Consider the following 23318-nt stretch of genomic DNA (forward strand, 5'->3'; position numbering starts at 1 on the left):
ACATATATATATAAAAGTCATATAGCAAAAATGACTTAGGAAGTCAAGAAGATATACAAATAAATCGACTTGGGCGATATCCTAATAAAACTTATTGACCTTTAATTAAGAGTTTTTTTCATTTCATTGCGTTTTTACACGCCCGTCACAATTTTGACATTGTATACATCCGTCCGTCTGTCCGTCTGTCCTTCCTTCCATTCCTCCATCTATCAGTCATTCTGTCCGTCCGTCTATCTATCCGTCTATCCTTCTGTCCAGCGTAAACATGTCGCACCGTAACTTGAGAACAACTTATCTAGTTTTCATGAAACTTACCTAAGTTATTTCTTGAAATGGTCAAACGATCTGTAAACCTTTTAGTGAAAATCAAATTAAATCTGTTTGAGTTACAGAACTTTGTAAGTAAAACAGGAGTGTGTTTTTTTTTAACATGTCGCGCCATATCTCAAAACGATTTATCATTGTTGCATCAAACTTTACACACTTTTTAATAATATAAATCATAACTTCTGCATACTTTTTGGTGATGTTTTAATTTTCCCCGTAAATTTATTGAGCGTTATTTAGTTGGGTTTTTTTTAAAGAAAAAGGGGGGGGGTCACATATTGCGATGCATCTCAAAACCTATATAAAAAAATATCATAATGTTAATGTTAAAAAAATAATTAGATATCAGTGTTTGCTATTGAGTATTTATATTCCATTAAAAATTAGTTTGAAGATCAGTGAAATAACGGATACGCCTTTCATTAGGAAAATGTGTAGTACTATAATTACCTATGTAAATAAATGTAAACACGCCAAGTTTACTTTATAATAAATATATATTTAAATTCTTTCGAAAGACAATGTTCAGATCCGTGTTAACGTTGCTTTTCATAAATTGTTGGTTTTAAAATTTTTGTTAAAAAAAACCCGGGTGATATATATATAAACGAAACCGGGTGATTGTGTAGAAACAACAATGACGAAACCGGTGTATTTTAATTTGACATGACCCATTTCTTTCGTTCCATACACAGAAATACAAACATTGAGATGCTCATAATGAAAAGCAATCTCCTTGTCAATATCTATCTTCCCGTACCTCTCTTTCCGTACAATGTGAACAATTTAACGAGAAATTAAACAATTTCGAGGCAAGGTTCACTCAATTCGTCATTTTGGCGTGCATTTTTACTTATTTCTCCGTTAATATAGAACGGTTGTAGAAAATATTGCATATCAGTTGTATGTGTATATATATTCTTCGATATCATAAAAAAAATAAGAAAATAAGGAGAAACCTATCTTTCTTCTGTCAATTTATGTTCCGTCATTGTGCCGGATGTTAGATACCATCGAGTCCGATCAAATTTTGCCGGTGTGGTTTAGACAGTGTGTATTCTGGACAAAGAAAGATAACTCCAATCAATTGAAAATTTCTTGCTATTGCACAATATTGTGCAATTAGATATTTCTTGCTATTGTGCAATACTGTGCAATTGAAAATATTTGCTATTGCACAATACTGTGCAATTGAAGATTTCTTGCTATTGCGCAATACTGTGCAATTGAAAATTTCTTGCTATTGAATAATACTGTGCAATTGAAGATTTCTTGCTATTGCTGAATACTGTGCAATTGAAAATTTCTTGCTATTGCGCAATACTTAATATAATAATTTTGGATCCTCATTTGAGCCCACTTGAAAACTGGGCCCATAATCAAAAATCTAAGTACATGTTTAGATTCAGCATATAAAAAAAGCCCAAGAATTCAATTTTTGTTAAATTCAAACTTAGTTTAATTTTTGACCCTTTGGACTTTAATGTAGACTAATTTGAAAATGGGGCCAAAAATTAAGAATCTACATACACAGTTAGATTAGGCATATCAAAGAACCCCAATTATTCAATTTTTGTTGAAATCAAACAAAGTTTAATTTTGGACCCCGATTTGGACCAACTTGAAAACTGGGCCAATATTAAACCAGATGCTCCGCAGGGCGTAGCTTTATACGACCGCAGAGGTTCAACCCTGAACGGTTAGGGCAAGTATGGACACAACATTCAAGCTGGATTCAGCTCTAAATTTGGATTGTGATTAAATAGTTGACACAGCATAGGTTTCTGACACAGAATGAATGTGTTCTAATGAACTTAAAATTTTTGTTCTCTTAGAGCAATTCACTATGCTGTTGAATATTAATCCTCTCAAAAAAATGTTTGAAGAAATTTTCTTTTTTATTTATGAAATTTCAAATGAGAAAAATTGAACCCAATTTTTTTAATCACATCCCCCTTTCCCTTATTCCAAAACTAATCTCAATTAAAATTTCTAATGGAGTTTGCAACAATAACTACTCATTTAAATACATCATAAAATATTAAGATGTAAAAAAACTGCTTGTTATCACTGAATGGTAAAGATTATTTTAATTTATCAGTTGGTAGTAAAAAGTGAATATACATTGTATATTGTATATAACAAAGATTTAAGTTGATTCTGGACAAAGAAAGATAACTCCAATTAAAAAAAAATCTTGCTATTGCACAATATTTTGCAATTAGATATTTCTTGCTTACTATTCTGGACAAAGAAAGATAACTCTAATTAAAAAAAAATTTGATATTTCACAATATTGTGCAATTCGATATTTCTTGCCATTGCGCAATACTGTGCAATTGAAAAGACTTGCTATTGCACAATACTTAATATAATAATTTTAGATCCTGATTTGGACCAACTTGAAAACTGGGCCCATAATAAAAAATCTAAGTACATTTTTGGATTCAGCATATCAAAGAACTTCAAGATTTCAATTTTTGTTAAAATCAGACTAAGTTTAATTTTGGACCCTTTGGACTTTAGTGTAGACCAATTTGAAAACAGGACCAAAAATGAAGAATCTACATACACAGTTAGATTTGGTATATCAAAGAACCCCATTTATTCAATTTTTGATGAAATCAAACAAAGTTTAATTTTGGACCCCGATTTGGACCAACTTGAAAACTGGGCCAATAATCAAGAATCTAAGTACATTTTTAGATTCAGCATATCAAAGAACCTAACTGATTCATTTTTTGTCAAAATCAAACTAAGTTTAATTTTGGACCCTTTGGACCTTAATGTAGACCAATTTGAAAACGGGACCAAAAGTTAAGAATCTACATACACAGTCATGACAGTTAGATTCAGCATATCAAAGAACCCCAATTATTCAATTTTGATGAAATCAAACAAAAGTTTAATTTTGGACCCTTTGGGCCCCTTATTTTGTTGGGACCAAAACTCCCAAAATCAAACCCAACCTTTCTTTTATGGTCATAAACCTTGTGTTTAAATTTCATAGATTTCTATTTACTTATACTAACGTTATGGTGCGAAAACCAAGAAAAATGCTTATTTGGGTCCCTTTTTGGCCCCTAATTCCTAAACTGTTGGGACCTAAACTCCCAAAATCAATACCAACCTTCCTTTTGTAGTCATTAACATTGTGTTTAAATTTCATTGATTTCTATTTACTTAAACTAATGTTATTGTGCGAAAACCAAGAATAATGCTTATTTGGGCCCTTTTTTGGCCCCTAATTCCTAAACTGTTGAGACCAAAACTACCAAAATCAATCCCAACCGTTCTTTTGTGGTCATAAACCTTGTGTCAAAATTTCATAGATTTCTATTAACTTAAACTAAAGTTATAGTGCGAAAACCAAGAAAATGCTTATTTGGGCCCTTTTTGGCCCCTAATTCCTAAAATGTTGGGACCAAAACTCCCGAAATCAATACCAACCTTCCTTTTGTGGTCATAAACCTTGTGTTAAAATTTCATAGATTTCCATTCACTTTTACTAAAGTTAGAGTGCGAAAACTAAAAGTATTCGGACGCCGGACGACGACGACGACGCAGACGCCAACGTGATAGCAATATACGACGAAAAATTTTTCAAAATTTGCGGTCGTATAAAAATCTAAGAACATTTTTAGATTCAGCATATCAAAGAACCCCAAGGATTCTATTTTTGTTAAAATCAAACTATTGTTAATTTTGGACCCTTTGGACCTCAATGTAGACCAGTTTGAAAACGGGACCAAAAAATAAGAATCTACATACAGTTAGATTAGGCATATCAAAGAACAAAAATTATTCAAATTTTGATGAAATCAAACAAAGTTCAATTTTGGACCCTTTGGGCCCCTTTTTTCCTAAACTGATGGGACTAAAACTTTTAAAATCAAACCCAACCTTCCTTTTATGGTCATAAACCTCGTCTTTAAATTTCATAGATTTCTATTTACTTATACTAAAGTTATGGTGCGAAAACCAAGAATAATGCTTATTTGGGCCCCTTTTTGGCGCCTAATTCCTAAACTGTTAGGACCTCTCCCAAAATCAATCCGTACCTTCCTTTTATGGTAATAAACCTGGTGTTTAAATTAAATTGATTTCTATTTACTAATACTAAAGTTATGGTGCGAAAACCAAGAATAATGCTTATTTGGGCCCTTATTCCTAAACTGTTGAAGCCAAAACTCCCCAAATCAATCCCAACCTTCCTTTTGTGGTCATAAACCTTGTGTCAAAATTTCATAGATTTCTTTTTACTTAAACTAGTTTTAGTGCGAAAACCAAGAAAATGCTTATTTGGGCCCTTTTTGGCCCATAATTCCTAAAATATTGGAACCAAAACTTCCAAAATCAATCCCAACCTTCCTTTTGTGGTCATAAACCTGGTTTTAAAATTTCATAGATTTCTATTCACTTTTACTAAAGTTAGAGTGCGAAAACTAAAAGTATTCGAACGACGACGGCGCCAACATACGACCAAAAAATTTTCAATGTTTGCGGTCGTATAAAACCAAGAAAAATGCTTATTTGGGACCTTTTTTTGGCCCCTAATTTCTAAACTGTTGGGACCAAAACTACCAAAATCAATCCCACCCTTCCTTTTGTGGTCATAAACCTTGTTAAAATATCATAGATTTCTGTTTACTTTTACTAGTTATTGTGCGAAAACCAAGAAAAATGCTTATTTTGAGCCCCCAATTCCTAAACTGTTGGGACCAAAACTCCCAACCTTTCTTTTATGGTAATAAACCTTGTGTCTAAATTTCATAGATTTCTATTTACTTATACTAAGTTATCAAGTTATAGTGCGAAAAAAAAAATATCTTCGGACGACGACGACGCCAACGTCATACCAATATACGACCAAAAGAAAATTAATTTTTGCGGTCGTATAAAAACTTGCAGCAAGGTTAACCCTCCAAAAAAACCCATTAGAATTAAGCTTCATCCTTTATAGATTTTTTTTGTCCCTTACGACATATCTATTCCTGACGAAATACATAATATTCTTCACCCTTTATTTTATTTGGAACTATAAACATTTTATGGCCCTTATAACATACCTATTCCTGACGAAATACATATATTCTTTTCCCTTTATTTCATTTGGAACTATAAACATGCAAGTCGTTTATTTTCACTAATTGGTACACACTTATATTGAGGGGAGCAGCTGAGGTATACCACCAGGTGCGGGGAAAATCCTCTGCTGTGGTCTGGTAGTTTCCAGGACAAATTCCCTATTTTTTTTTATTATTTCCGGTGGAAAAAATATTCCCCATTATCGCAAAGGGCCCTTCAGTTTTAAATTTTCCTCCCTATGAATTAAGCCCGAACAGCAACTCGTCCATCATCCACTTTTTACTCAGTACAACTGGTCTCTAGGGCTGTGAAGGCTGTACACAAGCATAGTTGCTTACTCCAAAATAATTGCAAGGTTTCGAAGTGAATTACAACTTTTACCGTTTCGTCTTTAATTCGCAATATCCAATTGCTGGCTCAGTACTTAAAAATTTGGTCATTGTGCTTTAGAAATTTTTTTGTAGACTATTCTTGTCTTTCATTTTTACTTTGTGTGATTAAATCGATATACTTTTATTCATCCTCGTCTCAAATGCTATTTTAGTAGTGATCAAGATTTTAACACCATGTAGACTGCTGTACCAGTATTTTTGACATTTATACCCATGTACATTGCAATGTCAATAAAATTGGAATTTCAGGGGACTGTTCTTGAAGAGCTGTTTGTTTAGGAAGCTATAAAACCAGGTTCTAGCTTCCATTTTCTACACAAGGAAATGCCCATATCAAGTCAGGAAAATGACAAGATTCATTTAAAATGAATGTGCTTTAGATTTTCCAAAGGACTTTGTTCAAACTTTCTTTCTAGAACCATGTGCCAGTACTAATACAACTGCATACCAAATATTCAATAATCACTAATGATTCTTTAACACACTATTCAAAACAAGAATGTGTCCATAGCACTATCACTTTCCATGTTCAGTGGACCATGAAATTGGAGTCAAAAATAAGAAGGATCATATCATATGGAACACGTGTACCAAGTTTCAAGTTGATGTGACTTCAACTTCATCATAAACTACCTTGACCAAAAACTTTAACCTGAACTTCGCACCATCATTTTCTATGTTCTGTGGACCTCGGCATAGGGGTCAAAACTTAAATTTGGCATTAAAATTGTTAAGATATATCATAGGGAACATGTGTACTAAGTTTCAAGTTGATGCAACTTCAACTTCATCAAAAACTACCTCGACCAAAAACTTTTAACCTAAACTTCCCACCATCATTTTCTTAGTCCATTGGACCGTGAAATTGGGGTCAAAACTTTAATTTGGCATTGGAAAGATCATATCATGGGGAACACATGTACTAAGTTGCAAGTTGATCGGACTTCAGCTTCATCAAAAACTACCTTGACCAAAAACTTTAACCTTGAAGTGGGACAGACGGACGAACAGACAGACACAGACACTGGAAACAGCACATACCAGTGCAGTCTCCCATCTGCCACGTTTGTAAATTTGTCCTATTTGTTAAACAGACTTGAAATTACTTTTACAAATTTAAACCGATAAATATTGTTTATGATATTCAACTGCAATTAACCTGCATCAGCCACAAACGGAGTTAGTTCATAGCAATGCACTTCATGTCACACACATTAATTTAGGAGCACAAATAACAAGTCATGTTTATTTACATTTACAATTTACTTCTTCTGAAGGCAATGATACAACAAATGAAAATACAATAAAATGAAACATGATAATGAAGTTTGGGTCCTCTTTTTGACTAGCATTTAGCCAAGACAGCGTGTCCACTTGACCAATTTTAAGTTAAAGACAGAGTTTAAACATGATTTACTAACTTGTGCGTATAAAAAATTGAATGAACTTTTTTAAAAACAAAATATACCTCCTCACGACACAAATGTTAAATCAAAGATGTTCTCTCAGAGAATCATGACCCCTCCCCCCAGATAGATGACAAGATGTCCAATATGAAATGATGTGTCCATGTCAGCTGTATGATGTACTTGTATCAGCTTATTCAACTCCAGTCAACACTAGTTTTTATTGCAAGGTCTGGCGTTAATCTGAAATGATGAAAAAATAAAATCAGATAATGTCAAAATAGATGAACTCCTCCGGACTTGAGATGAATAACTATTAACTCTTATTCTGTTCACTCTGGGGCATTTACAAAATGCTCGATAGATTGGATTTTGTTCACATGAACATGATAAAAAAGCTTTATAAAAACCACTTGATTCTCTGACATGATAATAGTTACTTCCTACCTATTTGAACCACTGTGAGACTAAAGTTTTGTCAAGGAACTTCAGAAAATTTCATTAATCAATCAACTTAAGAGGATGAAGATTTGATTGTTGGTTAGAAAATTTTAAACATAAATGAAGAGTTTAAGACCACTATACTAGAAATAAGAACTTCACCAATTTGGCATATCTCCACCCTCTCCCCAAAAGCAAGACGATCTCTCAAGCAAACAACAAAAATTCACTTTAAACATGAAAATAGTTCAGCTATACCGAGGATAAAAAGGAAAGGTATTAATTTGGATTAGAGAAGCACATTGAAACCCATCACCTTTCAAAAGCAATACAATGGTGGAGACAGCAACACTTATCAAAATTGTTCGGACAGGCGTTGCTGATACATGCATAAAGGGTATGATGTCAGAGAAGCAAGCAATTACACAATTCACTATTTCATTTCTTAAAATCCAATATTGAGACCCACACTTTATGCTTGCAAGAAAACTGTGTTCCATTTCAATTTTATGAATAATACATGTTCTGTACAAAACCAATCATTCTGTTGTTACATGTTGATTTTATTCTTTTACTAGATAATTATAACCAATAGAAAAAAAAAGTTTAATTTTAAAATTTATCGTTTTAAAGTGTAAACAGCCAGTTAATATTCAAGATCAAGTCCATAATCTTAAATTAACACGACCTTTACCCTTTGCTCCGCATTTTTTGAGGTGTTGCTGTTTAACCTCATACATATAGCAATATTTCCACCTTATGCCCTGTTCTTGGTCTCTCCTCCGTTACAGGTATGTAATCCTTTAGTGGAACACCTATATAATAGTAATCAATTTGATCTAACTATCTCAGTTACTGACTTGTGCAACAAACTGACAGATATTCACACTATCTACTGTAAATTGTGTATGCATCAAAACAGTTAACTTCAGAGCAAATAATTTACACTTCTTAAAGATCAAAATCCACTTTATAGTTTGTAGAATGTTTCAGTCCTGTCATAAATAGAATACTTCTCATTGAAAACCAATTTCATTCAAAATTCTGAAGGGAAATTGAACAAGAATAATTCACATTTACAGAGTATTTAATTCATTTTACAGGAAACTACAATATTATATAGGTGATCTGAAAACTTCCTTATAGCTTTACAAATCACTTTATGCATGTACATTTATATCTAACATTTACCTCTCGGCCATCAATCTTGTGTCCTTGATCTATGACTTTGGATACACAGTTTGGGTCTTGGAATGTTACAAAGCCAAAACCTCTGGATCTTCCTGTTTGTCTATCCATGATCACAACAGCATCGGTGACATTTCCATATTGACTGAAGTAGTTCCACAAACTGTCTAAAATATAAAAATAAAATTGACTAATTAATTATATAACTATTTACAATTATTGCTCTATTAAAGCCTGTAAATAAATAGGTACACATTTGTCTCCTCCCATGAAACAAGTGTAGACAAAATTATTTTTATTTGAAAAAAATAATTTGGATCAGAACATATTTATGTAATGTCTGCCAGGTCCAACTATGCTTACATAATCTGGGGGCTCAAATGAGTGAACTGTCATCTAAGTAGGCCAAGTTTTAAATTTTTTAAACATAAAATGCATTCAAATTTGATTTATCTGAAGATCCTGGACATGCCATGCCTTAAAACTTTTCCAGATGCAGAGTCAAGTCTGTACTGCCACCAACTGGACTTGACAACTAAATACTCCCAAAAATTACATCTTGTCATATTTATTTAAGCATGTACATGTATGGTACATTGTTATATAATTTACAACAATGTCAAACAGATCTTTCAAATACAAGTTCTAACTCACTACTTACCATTATCTGTTTCCCAGCTCAGGTTTCCGACAAAAAATTTACTGAAAAAATACAAAATAAAATTAATATATAAAAGTTGATGGGAGAGAGGGAGCAATTATGCCCTAAAATCTTGTTTTCAAATTTAAATGTTGCATCTTTGTTTGCAGTTTAAGCACAAATATATATACATTTCCATATAACCATACTGCAGGGCTGCCAAGTCAAGCTAAATGCATGATACTCGCACATGTTTATGCATTTTTTTTGCGAACATTTTCCTTAGATCTATTGTTTTTTCTCTTTGATCTTTACAATTGTGGCCAAATCTCGTGCATTTTCTTCATGAAAAGTTGGCCGAACTGCCATATCATATCAACATACTGTGGAAATCGCAGAAAATACTCGAGGTTCATCATAACAAATGGACAAATATGGCCGTATTTTCAACTCAAAAACTACTCTGTGTACAGACTTACCTGTGCTGTTTGGAAAGTTTTTATGCCTAGCATCCACTAGATATATAAAAGCTATATGCATTTTGGGTTTAAGAAAGATAAAATCTTTCTTGGTTTTTGATGGGCATTTTTTTTCCTTTCTGCAGGTGTAAAAATAACAAACACCTGAATTACTTTGATACTGTCCACTCACAGACTCAGATAAACTGTTTAACTCACCTATAGTTGTGATGATACCTGTTGAGTGTTGTCCATGTCCATTAAGGACAACCAAAACAATACAAACCGTTTTTTTACCGGAGGGAGCATCTCATAGTTGTACCACAACTTAGTTAATTTTCACACCTTTTGCATGAAGGAAAAAAAATGCCCATCAAAATCCAAGAGATTTTATCTTTCTGAAACACAAAATGCATTTAACTTTATTATATCTAGTGGATGCCAGGTATTAAAACTTTTCCAACTCCACAGATAAGTCTGTACTCTGAATTTGTGGCATGTAAATACAGCCATATTTGTCCGTTTGTTATGATGAACCTTAATAGGGACTGCTTTGACATGAACATGCATTTCAACTTTTATTCATCTAGTCAATACACCTTTTCGCTATCTGTCCGCAATTACTGGGTGTCAAAGTTCCAGTAAAATTACTCTTACATAGGAATTTACTCGCCGTATTAGGAAGAATAAGGGTATTGTTAGAGATGAAGTCGGCCATTTTAGACAAAATTTAATTTCTGGTTTATTTGCTACAATTGTTTAATTTCTGTGAATTACCGAACAGCGCCAATTTAGTCCAAATAAATATGACGTCTTGGACGGCCATTTTAAATTTTAGCAAGGCGACAAAGAAAAAATATAGAATAGCCTTTCAAGATGTCATAATTATTTGGACTACGCCAATTTTAGACCTTGATCATGAACTATATTAGATAAATATGGTCTTATTACTTCGTGCTCCATAAATCATGACATGCTCTAATGAAATGAAAACATGATTCATTCAATTTAAGGTGTGTACATGTACCTCATACACGTGTGTGTCGGCACCAGTCAAAAATCAAAAAAAATCATTAAAAGCATTCTTGAGCATAAATAAAGCAAAATCCTATAAGAAAATCGCATTCAGATTTAAAAAATAGAAACTAAAATTTTAGATGGCATATTAATTCGAAGATGTCGATGGATTTTGTTACAATATGTTTCCTTTGTTAACTGTCGCGTCATCCTGCGCACTTGAAATTCAATTCGCAAAATCATTAAAATTGATTAGGAAAGAAAAAGAAACATGTTATAATAATGCTGTTTAACTTTTCTTACCCTGGATCGTCTCTACCGGCCATTATTGTTTAGTATTTCTTTTGAGTGGTATCAAAGCAAAAAAGAAGCGTGCGTCTTCTTCAATGGATGGCTGAAAAGGACAGAATACGGAAAACTTCGTGAATTTCCGGTAAATTTGTCACCATCAAGTTCTCTTCAGATCGTTCATAGGCTAGATCAACAAGAAAAACGCTAAATACCACATGATACTTTTGAAGTAGATATACAAAAACGTAATGATAATATCAAATCAAATCAAATCATCTGTATTGCCATAAACTTGATAAAATATGTCCACGATTTTTAAAAGTCTGGTAAATTTTGACGTGAATCCAATATTTTGTCTAAAACAATATAATCATTTACTTTGCTTTCAGCTAGGGACCTTTTATACTAATATTACTAAATGTGTCGACAAAAAAGACAACAACACTCATGTTTTTATCGCATAATATCTGTTTATTTTATTTTATTTTATTTTAATTTATTTTTTATTTTTTTATTACTAAAGTTAGTATAGAAACAGTGGCGGATCCAGGGGGGGGGGGTTCCGGGGGTGCGCACCCCCCCCCCCTTTATTTTTGCCGATCAATGCATTTGTATCGGGACATATGTTTTGCACCCCCCCCCCCCTTTGCCCTGTTTGCCCTGGGTTAGCACCCCCCCCCCCCTTTTCGAAAATTCCTGCATCCGCCCCTGAGAAAGTCCCTGCTTTCAGTAGGCACTCCCTCTTTATGAAAATAAGTTGGGGGACAATGGTGGTCAAGGTATGCTTCAATCAGTACTTGAAAATTCTATAGTGTTTCTGTTGGCATAAAATTGTTAAACAAAAGCTTTTTGCCATTTCCGGTGATTGCACCCTTAATTAATGTCCTTGATCTCTAATCCCGCACCTGCATGTCATTGACAGTCATATATATCATATCGCATCTGGTATTCTATCATTTGTTGGAAAAACAAATCAAGTTATTAACTTGGTTTTGTGTGGTCAGGCGCGGATCCAGAGGGTGGGTTCCGGGGGTTGGAACCCCCCTTTTTTTTTGGCCGATCAATGCATTTGAATGGGAGAATAAAGCTGGAACACCCCCTTTACTCTGGGTTGGGACCCCCCCCCCCCCTTTTAAAATGGCTGGATCCGCCCCTGGTGGTGTCAGTTTGTTAAAATATCTGACAATTGAACAGTTTGGTTTCATCAAGGAATTGTAAATTTAAATATACAATTCCTTGGTTTCATAAAACAAATTACAATTTGGTAAGAATTTTGAATAATTGCCATAGGTGGAGGGAAACATCAAGTTGAAGTAACAGTCAAGTCACAGAAAATAATATAAATATCAATAATCATCAAAAGGTCAACATTTTAACAAAATTGTAAATACATGGATTTATTTCTTCATATTCATATTTGTAAATTTTAGTCAAGCCCAGTATGGATCTGAATTCTACAGAGAGAAAGTTTTGAAATGTGGTGTTCTCTTGGTTCTAGGACTAACTATGCAGAGATTCAGTACTAACTAGACATGTACATTACCTACAAAGTTTGATAAACAACTGATTACCAGGCAGGCGCGTAGCTGCATATACGCTAACACGCAGTTGCGTGCACATCGATTCGGCATCCAAAAAAAATATGGCAAAATAAAAATATAAATTAAATGATTAAAGGAAACACATATGTTGTCACTTTTTTTTTTATTAATGAAATGTCATTAAATAACGGCATTTGGTTTCAAAATAAAAGTTTTATTGGAGATCATGACAAAATCGGACAGTAACTTGTATCTTTTACAAGATTTAAATTTGTTATACTCAGTCTAAGACATGTAGTTTCGGAGTACATTTTACTGAGTACGGTTTATCTGTTTGGAATGAGATGTACCAATCGGCATTAGATTTATCAGATCCCGAGGCGATGTGTTCGACAGACAACAAGACCCAATCACCCTGCAAACACGCCAAAACAGTATTGGAAAGTCTCATTATATTTTGCGTTCATAGACCATATGATAATGAAACTGGAGAGTGGAGTCGCGTCTGGTATTATTAGAAAATCGCTTCTTTGCGCCGTATCTGCTTCCTTGTGTTGTTGGAAATATAACAAACGAAGAAATCTCTGAGACATACGAAACTGACCTGGCATGTAATTTTGACGAATTCAATTGGGAGGTCGCTCGATGGCGAACACGTACGTTGATTTATAACACCTCGCGAGTGCTACCGTGGAGATATATCAAGGTTCTACGTCTGTTGAAAACTTACAAATGTACGATCAACAATGAACAACGACAGGTTATCATCGCTAGCATTACTGCATATTCATCGGGAATTCAGTGTTAATATTGACAAAGTAATAGAGAAGTTCGTTTCTGCCTAGACCCGAAGAGCAGATTTTGGACAATTTTGAGTAATTTCGGTATCACAGAAATGTGTTGTTCATGTATTCAATTTACCATGATTTACTCTATTCAGAAGATTAATTAATAGTTTTCATTCATAAATTGTTTATAAGTCCTTTCTACATGTAGCTCCTCTTTTAACCGTCCTATGACCGAAAACCGAAAAAAAAAAATCTGCATAAAAGGGTCCCAAATTTTTTTCGCCTCGCTCCGCTCGGCGGTAGTTGCTTGCACATCGTTTCGTTCTAGCTACGCCCCTGCCAGGGGCGGATACAGGATTTCCAGTTAGGGGGGGGGGCGCAATTTTTTTATGTTCGCCGAACGGAGCGATGCGAAAAATTTTTGAAGGTTTTTTTAGGTAAAATTATTGAAATATTCTTCTAAAGGGGTGAAATGTAGATATCTCGAACTATTGTGTGTTAAAATTATAGCGAGGAATTAAAGTTTCAAGCTGAAACCGCCTTAATCCACACCTGACAACAATCTACAGATAGACGGGCGAAAAAACGGACGCCAAGTTAGACGAGACAGATCACAATTGCTCACCTGACCAATATGTTTTTCAAACGAAAAGTTCTACTTTTAGCAGCGATTTTTAATTGTCCTTTCATACTATCTGTTTTTCACTGTTTTGATTTTCGGAGTTTACTGTGTTCGGCACACACAACTAAAATCAGAATGAGATGCATTTACGCAGTTATATTTATTTTCTTTGGATCCCAAGCATACAGTAATACGGTACAGAATTTGGCTAAATATTTAGGTTCGAGTGTGAAATAAATATAGACACAGAGATACAAATTAATAAACTAACCTTTCGCTTGAAACCGTATTTCTATCTTTCATTACGGATATTATAAAAGAATCTCACCTGCCGACTGTTTTCTTGAACGTGTCATGATGAAATTGTGAAAGTGAGTAAGGGATGTTTTGGAACTTCGATTATCAAACAAATTGATTATAAAAACCGCAAATACAATGTAACATTTGATTTTACTTTAACTGCTAAAAACCTATTATATTTGTCATCAAATGAAGCTCCGCGTTTGACACCTTCCTTTGAAATTATTTAAAGAACTTTAATAAAGCGTAGGTCAGTTAATCACGTTGATTCTGATAAACTGACTGTTTTATACACTTTGAATGTTAAAAAAGATTGAATGGTCTCTTCTGATACTTAAATATGTTGAAGTCAACCCATACTTTGCAAATTTTAGGGGGGGGGGCGCACGCCCGCCACGCCCCTGCCTAAATCCGCCCCTGATTACTAAAAGGTCAGTTTGACATAAAGACGAACAACATAAAGGTTAAGACAAGTGTATACAGTTTTAAAAATAATTAAAGAAAAAATTACTACAAATTAAAAAAAAAAAGATACTAATGAAAATGCCTGTACCAAGTCAGGAATATGACAGTTCTTGTCCATTCGTTTTTTATGTGTTTTGTTATTTGATTTTGCCATGTTATTATGGACTTTCCGATTGAATTTCCTCTAAGTTCAGTATTAAAAAAAATATATATCTGTACATTAACCTCACTTTCAGGTATAGAGATGTGATTTTTGTTCTGACTCGACAAGTGCTTGTCGGACCATCCACAAGAACTTGTGGTCATCCGATGTTCTGTACTTTGATTTTATTCTTTTTTTAACCATTTTTCTTTATTTCTTAAGCTCATTTTGTCCGTTGTGCCCTTTTCTTGATAGTTGGGCACCTCTTATAATTCTCTATTCTTTATTTGCTTTGCCTGTTTACTCTATTCTGTATTTCTTCCCTTTATTCTATATTTTTGTCCATATCCCCTATTCTGTACACCCCACCAAGAACATAAAGATGTAAAGATAATACACCTAATTCCACAATTTAAATATTTGACTGACTAATCTGGCAAGAAAAGGATAAATCATCAATTTTGGACACACAAATAATATCTGAAATATTGATATTGTGAAAATAAAATTACCGAATGTCTTCCTAGAATCATTCATATTCAATGTCATATAAAATCTTATAAATTTTAAAAGGCAACAATAATTTAAAAAGGAAATAAACTAATGTTTGAACAGAAAAATGTCACGAAAAAACCAAACAGTTTACAGGTTTATTTAGCGGGACAAACAGGTCCCCTTACATATATGGTCCAAGAAAGAACGCAGAAAGCAACACTAAAATGTTATGATATCGGTCAGTAATGCTTCAGTAATTCCCTATATATAATCAACATAATGATTTTTTCCCACAAAAGGGGGTATATTTACTTATTTCAATATTCACACTAGCTGGCTCTAATTCAATTAGGATTGTATCTTTACAAATGTCTCAAGTTTATATGATTGGTTGGCTGTTGGATGATGGTTTGCGTCATTTTCAGCACACAAACCTAACGTTACACCATTACGGACAAATCATCTTGAAGGAAGCCAGCTAGAGGATCTCGGGAGAGTACCAGCAATCTTCGGAAGGAAAACTTGCAATCCTACTCATTCAAAATCTGAGTCGAACAAACTCAAATGGAAAGTATTCAAACTCCCATTATCTTAGTGTTCACCGCCCACTTTCACTGACTGTCACATTTGAAACACTGTGATCAATCGTCCACTTGATCTTACTGAGCCACTGAGTCAAAGTTTGCAAGAGATCATCTTTTCTTTTAACAAAATCCGTTTTAGATATCTTATAAAGATTTTTTTTTATTAAAATCTATTGAATCAGACAAAAAAAAAAGTAAATTAGCAAAAAATTTTGAACTCCGAGGAAAATTAAAAACTGGAAAGTCCCCAAATAGCAAAATCAAAAGCTCAAACACATCAAACGAATGAAAAAACACCTCACATTGAATTTCCTGACTTGGTACAGGCATTTTCTTAGTAGAAAATGGTCACAGTGGAATGATTAAACCTGGGTTTATAGCTAGCCTAGCTAAACTTCTCACTTGTATGACAGTCGCATCACTTAGTAAAATTTCATTATATTGACAATGTCATTCAATTTAATAACTGCATGATAACAGAGTCTCTTATGATAGCGACATATTTAAAAATAAATGTTTTAATAAGTTCTTGATGGTCATTAAACCGGCTACTGGATTGGGACCTAATCCAGATGATCATGCCGTCTTCTGGGGGTATTTTCCGCTTTTTGACTTTTATAGTCCCTGGGACATCAATTAATATGTGATAATCACAACCTGTCCTGTATAATGAGTTTTTTTTAATTGTCATAGCCAAGGATTTGTATAGTAAGACTATACAAATCCTTGTCATAGCGGACTCAAGTCTATCATGTACATATAGTCGGCATATATTTAGAATATCTTCTATTTTTGTTTAGAATTTATATATTGTTAAATATAGAAACTATAACCTTTTAACGCAATGTGATATATCTTAGATTTTATTAAAATAAATACGTGGGCTATTATATGCTGATATTATGGCCGTCATCGGTATTTAGACTAACTCTAAATGCACATAAAATGGCGGGAATCTAGATCATGGAGCCTGTTGATATACAACTTTTATTCATGCACAAGATACGTTTTCGAATTCGCACGAAGAAGAAAAAAGAAATAGGCCTTTTCTAAACCAAATTTCAAATTAAAGCGCATGCGGTCAAACAAACTATCAATATTTTGACTAGTGGTACTGTTTATATACTGTCGTTACGGTTGTGTAAACAAATAGAGGGCTGCTTGTTTGTCGTTACAAGCACCTGTTAGCATACGCTATAAATGAAACGTCTCTTAAGATACTTTCTAACAGTATGCTTTAATCTGAAAACTTAAACGAATTTGAAAAAAATAATTTCCAGTGACTAATCTAAGTGCATGAATTCAGAGTAATTTAGACTTTGGAAAAATAAAAAAACGAAACTTGACAGATATTGAAAGCAAGCACAACCTCTTTAAAATAAATTTATTTTTGAATCTTTCTATAAATCCTTAGTTAAGCAATGAAGACATAGTGATAGTGATGTATAGAAAATATCTCATAGAATTGGGGTGTTATGGGACTAAACATGGTCCATCAAATCAGAAGAAAACAACTAGTGATGCAAGGGAAAGGTAACTTTTATAAAATTTAAAATTTCACTAACTATCTAAGAATCTTGTTTATTTAAAACTGAGACTGCTAAAGCCTATAACTGTAGTATAAAGACTATTATAACTGTGTATTGAGGGTTTCAGGTCCTGGATCACGCTTACACTATATATATGTACATAAGCAATTCTCATTTGTTTGTAATTTCACGTGTGAGGGGGGAAAGGAGGGGTCCTGATCCCGAAATCCTGGGCTTGAAAAAACTAAATCCCGAAATCCCGGGCTTAAAAACACAAAATCCCGAGGTCCCGAAATTCCCGGATCCCGAAAGGGTCAATCCCGAAATCCCGAGCTTAAAAACACCCGATCCCGGAGTCCCGATAAACGTCCTATCCCCCCTCACGTGTCCCGCTAGATTTCATTTCCCGTTTTCACAGCACAATAATTTGACTTTCACATGTCAGGCTAACAAAAAATTGGCAATCCTGCGTCACGCTTAACTTAAGACTCCAATGAGACCCACTTGTGGTAGTCTCAGTTTCTAAGTGTTAGTAATACATGTACTACATGTATAATCACTAATCACATGTACTTGTACGTTCATGGGATGAAAAGGGTCACCTACAATGTATGTACAAAACCAGTGTCTTTTTTTTCTGCTAATGGGGAGGTCTAAGGATGCTAAGTAATATAGTCTCTGTTTAAGAGTGTCTTAGCACTATTCTTGTGCCTTTGATAAGTTAAATTTTATGCTAGGAAAATTATACTTTTAACACACATTTATTGGGTGTGATGCATGATTTACTGTTACAAAGACTTTTAAGTATCTTTTGCATTCCCATTCATGATAAATGTATTGTTTTTGATGAATAGTGTACAAAATGTATATATTATTGATTTAAGTACAGATACTGTAAGTAGTATTTTTTCTCAATAAATGTAGACAACACAGCAATATAACAGTTCTGCCAACTTTTCATGAAGCAAAGGCGTGAGATTTGGCCCAAATTGAAAAGGTAAAAAAAAAAAAACCCAATAGGTTAAAGGAAAATGTGTGAGACTTTGCAGCCCTGCAACATCATAGCTTTTTATTCTCAAAGTTGCACTTGTCAGAAGCCGAATTGGGGGGAGATCAGTGGGCTGGACACCCCCCTTTTTTGCGAAAAATTTGTTTGATTAGAAATAGGGAATCACTGAAGCATGACCAGAGTGGGCCCCCTCTTAAGTAGTCATTGAACCCCCACTTATTTGAATTTCTGGATCTGCCACTGCTTGTATATGAACACACTAGAATTGTAATTAATTTAAAATTGATGTTTCTAAACCTTAAAATTGTACCTAAATCAGTCCATACACAAGAATTGCGGACGGCTCAGCTGGATGGCCTTATCAACTATCCCACAGAGAGCAGTTATCATTGAATTTTTTTTAACGTTATTGTCTACGGGGAATTATGACCACTAGTTAAATAAACGAATCCCTTACAGAAAAATAAGGCTTCTTGCAAATATTTGCGGCAATGTTGCTGCAAATAGTTGCGGCAATATTGCTGCAAATATTCATTTTTCGTATGCAAATTAGTTTTCTTGCAAACAGTTGCTGCAACATTGCCGCAACAATTTGCGGCAATATTGCTGCAAATGTTTGCAGGAAAATCAGTAGCTGTGATTGTTGCAGCAATATTGCGGCAAGTTCATTAGCTGCAATGTTGCAGCAATATTGCAGGAAAATTAATTTCTTGCAATATTGCGGCAACATTGCAGCAAATCTTTCAACAATTCAGGTGTAAAATTTGGAATTAAAAACTAAACATTTAAAAATTTATGATTTAATAATAAAAAAAATAAATGTCTCTGTCCTCTATAGGTTGAAAATGGTCTCTGTCCTCTATAGGTTGTCGTGTTACATGTGTGTAGCTTTTAGTTCTGTTTCTCTGTAAGTCTCACTGTCCTTAAAGTTGAATTTTCTGATTTCAAAAATACTGCAAAATAAAAGTTGAAGAATTTTAATTAGTAGACATAAAAAAAATAACTAAAATTATAAAGATATACAGATATAAGTTACTACTATATAATTAAATTTTGGATGTAACGTGTCTTCTGATTGGCTGACATTTAATATTTTGTTATCAGCCCATATACATAATTTAGTCATGTGAACGTGATGTCATCAACATTTTTTCATAGTTTTTTACGGTTTAAAATGGAATTTAGAATTAAATTATAAGAAATGACAGTAATATTTTTTCTGTCTATTCAAAATAACATAAAAAATTTGGTGCTCACTGTTACATGACTTGCTATGCATGAATTTGTTTCACTTAAAGGGTCAATGTCTAAAAGTGATTAAGTCCTTCTAGAAATTGCATATAACTATAGAATACATTTAACTTCATGCCAGTTCTAGGTTGTTATTGTTTTTTTGAATATTTGTTTTTCATTGAACTATAACATAATTGGTCTTGTCTATTCTTTAAAATGTAAATTTTTGTGATAAGTTGTGTATCTATATATATGAAAGCTATATATTGTTGCCATTTGTTGACAAACCTCTTATTGGCAGTTAAATCACAGATCTCTAATTTAATACCAAACTGCTTTTATTGGAAGATTTCTTGTTTCAATTTAAGTAATGTTATATCTAAAACATACAGTAATAAAAAGATTAAAAAAAATATCTCCTGTCTTACACAATTTTGATAATATTCATGTGCATAAATCTATTGTCTAATACTTTTGCCAACTCTTATTAAATTAAGAAGACTCTTTATTTATCACTATTTGAACTGTTAAAGAGCATGCACTTATTCAAAATGGTGGACATTCAACTCCATTGTACTTACCAAAAGATGTTGTCCAAATTGTGTGTAAACACCAATCTTCCTGAATCCAAGAGTCATGTCAACTGAAGGCTATCATCTGCACTACCCAGTGTCAATAGAATCAATTGGAACTTTTGGATCTAACATGTCTAAATCCATTGTGAAATTCATATTACTTTGTTCCTGATAGAAGACATCTTTGTTTGTTGTATGCATGCTCATGTCCAGTTCAAATTTTGAATATATGTTGATCAAGGTTGCTTAGGGTATTGTTTCAATGTGATCCCTTTAAAATTTGCCCATAATTATAAATATCAACTGCCTAAATCTTGAATATTTGTTATTTATTATAATAAAAAAATAATTATAAATACATTTTTTCTATCTTTGGTTTTATAAGTTATAATGGAAATATATACAAAGAAGAAATGCTCTGCCCTTAATTTGGCCTCAAACTCTGTGTACATTAATTTGTGGTACTTCCTGTCTTTACAACTACACAGAGATAAATGAAAACCAGATGTGCATGGCACATTACATTTCTATCACATGACCAGCTCATATTACTAATTGAGATGAGAAAGATAATTTGTGTATAAATAATTTTAAAATAATGATACTAGAAATTAAACTGCAGGTGAGGCTAAATTCATTTGATGGAAAATATTAGAATTAAAAATATTGTTTATAGAAAAATGTCACAAAAAAGTGACAAAAAGGCATAATAATACATATAGAACAAAAATTATTATGACTCAATTATCATGATTATTTAGATTAAATTTGTTGAAATAAATACCAAAGTATTCTTTCCTTACAAAATATCATATAATTGTGATAAACGTGCAGTTTAGGAATTCTTTATAAGCATTAATTGTTATTTGAAGATTATTTCAAATAAAATATTCAAATATCCAGATATATCTGAGTAAAATAAAGTATGACCTTAACAAATTTAGATAATTTGAAGTAATTCCATAACAGAATGTTCAAAGAAACCATATGTTGTGTATTATTTGAACCTAAAATCTTAAAAAAAAGTCATATGTAATATTTTAAAATGCTTGAAATATTGGTGCATTACTACATGTCTGACATTATTAAAGAAGCTTTTCTTGCAAAGTTGTTGCAAATAGTCATTCCTTAAATAATAAAAGAAAAGGTTCCTGCAACTTTCTGGCAAACAAATTCTTTCTTGCAACATTGCAGCAAACTTGCTGCAATTTTCTTGCAAACAAATTTTGTTGCAGTAACATTGCGGGAATATTGCAGGTAGCTGCAATAACCTGCAACTTTCTTGCAAACACTTCTTGCAAACAAATTTGTTTGCCGCAATATTGCCGCTATATTGTTGCAATATTGCAGCAAACTTTTCATTTCTGTAAGGGATGCCTATACTGTAGATATCATATAAAATTAACAAATTATAAAGATCATTGAAGATTGCACCATTTTTCTAGCTTTAAAATGGTGTAATAAAATTCACTTTATCTTGAAATTTACTGGTGTCCTCATCGTGTTGAACGTTGGGTCATCTTCTGGTTGAATATATAGCAAATACGAGGTATACATGTCTACTAAAAAAATCATATTTAATTCATTTTTTATTGTAAATTAAATTAATACGTTATACAATATTGGCAAAACGTTTTCCTATCAAATGGTATAAAAAATATCATTTTAAAATAATGTTTACTGGTGTCCCTATGCTTTTAAAAGTGGAACTTCATATTTTTTTGTTATACAACGTATATTCAGACAACTAGGATTGACCGTATTCAAAGACGAATTGTGGTTGGTGTTATAAGTTGAATTCTCCATTTTATGATGTGAATTTCCTTTTTTTGACATCCATTATTTGAAATATCTAGTTAGGTTTTAAGCAATACATTAATTTCTGTTATACCAAAGATGTCTTTAAAGTAACATCAAAGTTAAGAAGTGTGGTTCTGTCGACATCTTTGAGAAAAGTACAGAAAAAGGATTTTTTTTCTAAAAAAGGCTTTGTCTTAATAAACTTATTTAGTTTCAAGTAACAATAGCATTAATTTGTTATCAATTAATTGAATACACAATGATTGTATTGATGAAAAAAAATGTTTACATAATCTGAAAAATTAAATTGAAATAGAATATAGATGCCAACGTGAAATTTTAATGTTATTCAAAACATAAACAATGAATGAAAATGACAAAATACATCGGAAATCGTTTTTAAGAAAAGCTCCATAATAATCGATCTAAATATGGAAGTATTATATAATACATTTTGTACTTCCATGATCTTAACTGCCATATAAACACAAATGTGTCAATATTTACATAGTATATAAGCGTCCCATGGGGCCACGACAAATCCTTTCCAGTGCTGTATCCCAAATTAATACCATATGTTGCTATTTTATCTTATCATGGAAGTATTATATTGAAAATAAAGTATTTCACACACAGGCTCTTATTGTGTGCCCCCCTTTTTTTTCATTTTATTTTGGTTAAGTTTTATTTGAAAATATTCTTTTCATATTTCATTTTTTTTCTTTCTTGTATAACTCTTATTCTGGCGATATAACCATACTTATTTATATTTGTTGTTTTCTATTCTTTTGTATAAGGGCATTCTTATTTCTACACATAAGAATATACAGAGGGATATACATAAAAAAAAACGTATTTTATTAAGTGAAAATAAATTTAGAAACGTTGAAATATGAACGAATATTTTCAAAAATTGATTAAACAAACAATAAAAAAGGAGTGAACTAAACGAGCACCTGACTTTCGGATGTCATGACATTCCTT

At 32.8% G+C, this 23318-nt stretch overlaps 2 protein-coding genes across 3 annotated transcripts in view; one reads left to right on the plus strand and one right to left on the minus strand.

Moving 5' to 3' along the window:
* Nucleotides 1-7054: 7054 nt before the first annotated feature.
* On the minus strand, nucleotides 7055-11420 carry LOC139482812 (DAZ-associated protein 1-like). 2 transcript variants are annotated; one of them, XR_011654971.1, is made up of 5 exons: nucleotides 11264-11420; nucleotides 9507-9547; nucleotides 8849-9012; nucleotides 8352-8472; nucleotides 7055-7459 (listed from the first exon to the last, which is right to left on the minus strand). XR_011654971.1 is itself a non-coding variant. In XM_071266863.1 (4 exons), the coding sequence occupies exons 1-4, from the start codon at nucleotides 11284-11286 to the stop codon at nucleotides 7430-7432; spliced, it is 258 nt and encodes an 85-aa protein (XP_071122964.1). In that variant the 5' UTR covers nucleotides 11287-11419; the 3' UTR covers nucleotides 7055-7429. The 2 variants fall into 2 exon arrangements, 1 of the variants encoding a protein (XP_071122964.1); XM_071266863.1 differs by lacking the exon at nucleotides 8352-8472 and having other exon boundaries at nucleotides 11264-11419.
* Nucleotides 11421-17156: 5736 nt separating this feature from the next.
* Nucleotides 17157-23318, plus strand: part of LOC139482764 (NACHT domain- and WD repeat-containing protein 1-like) — a 68171-nt gene continuing 62009 nt past the window's right edge. Inside the window, exon 1 of the mRNA XM_071266833.1 lies at nucleotides 17157-17721. Coding sequence (XP_071122934.1) covers nucleotides 17630-17721 — 92 coding nt within the window. The 5' untranslated portion in view covers nucleotides 17157-17629. The remainder of the gene's footprint in view (nucleotides 17722-23318) is intronic.

The sequence above is a fragment of the Mytilus edulis genome, chromosome 1 (genome assembly GCF_963676685.1).
Source record: "Mytilus edulis chromosome 1, xbMytEdul2.2, whole genome shotgun sequence".
Taxonomy (NCBI): Eukaryota; Metazoa; Mollusca; class Bivalvia; order Mytilida; family Mytilidae; genus Mytilus; species Mytilus edulis.

Excerpts from the sequence above, each read along its gene's own strand:
- LOC139482812 (XM_071266863.1), bottom strand. The coding sequence starts at position 11,286 with ATGGCCGGTAGAGACGATCCAGG. Across the intron at positions 9,013-9,506 it reads GAGCTGGGAAACAGATAATG|ACAGTTTGTGGAACTACTTC; the intron begins GTAAGTAGTGAG and ends TTTATATTTTAG. Across the intron at positions 7,460-8,848 it reads ACAAGATTGATGGCCGAGAG|ATTAACGCCAGACCTTGCAA; the intron begins GTAAATGTTAGA and ends TCATCATTTCAG.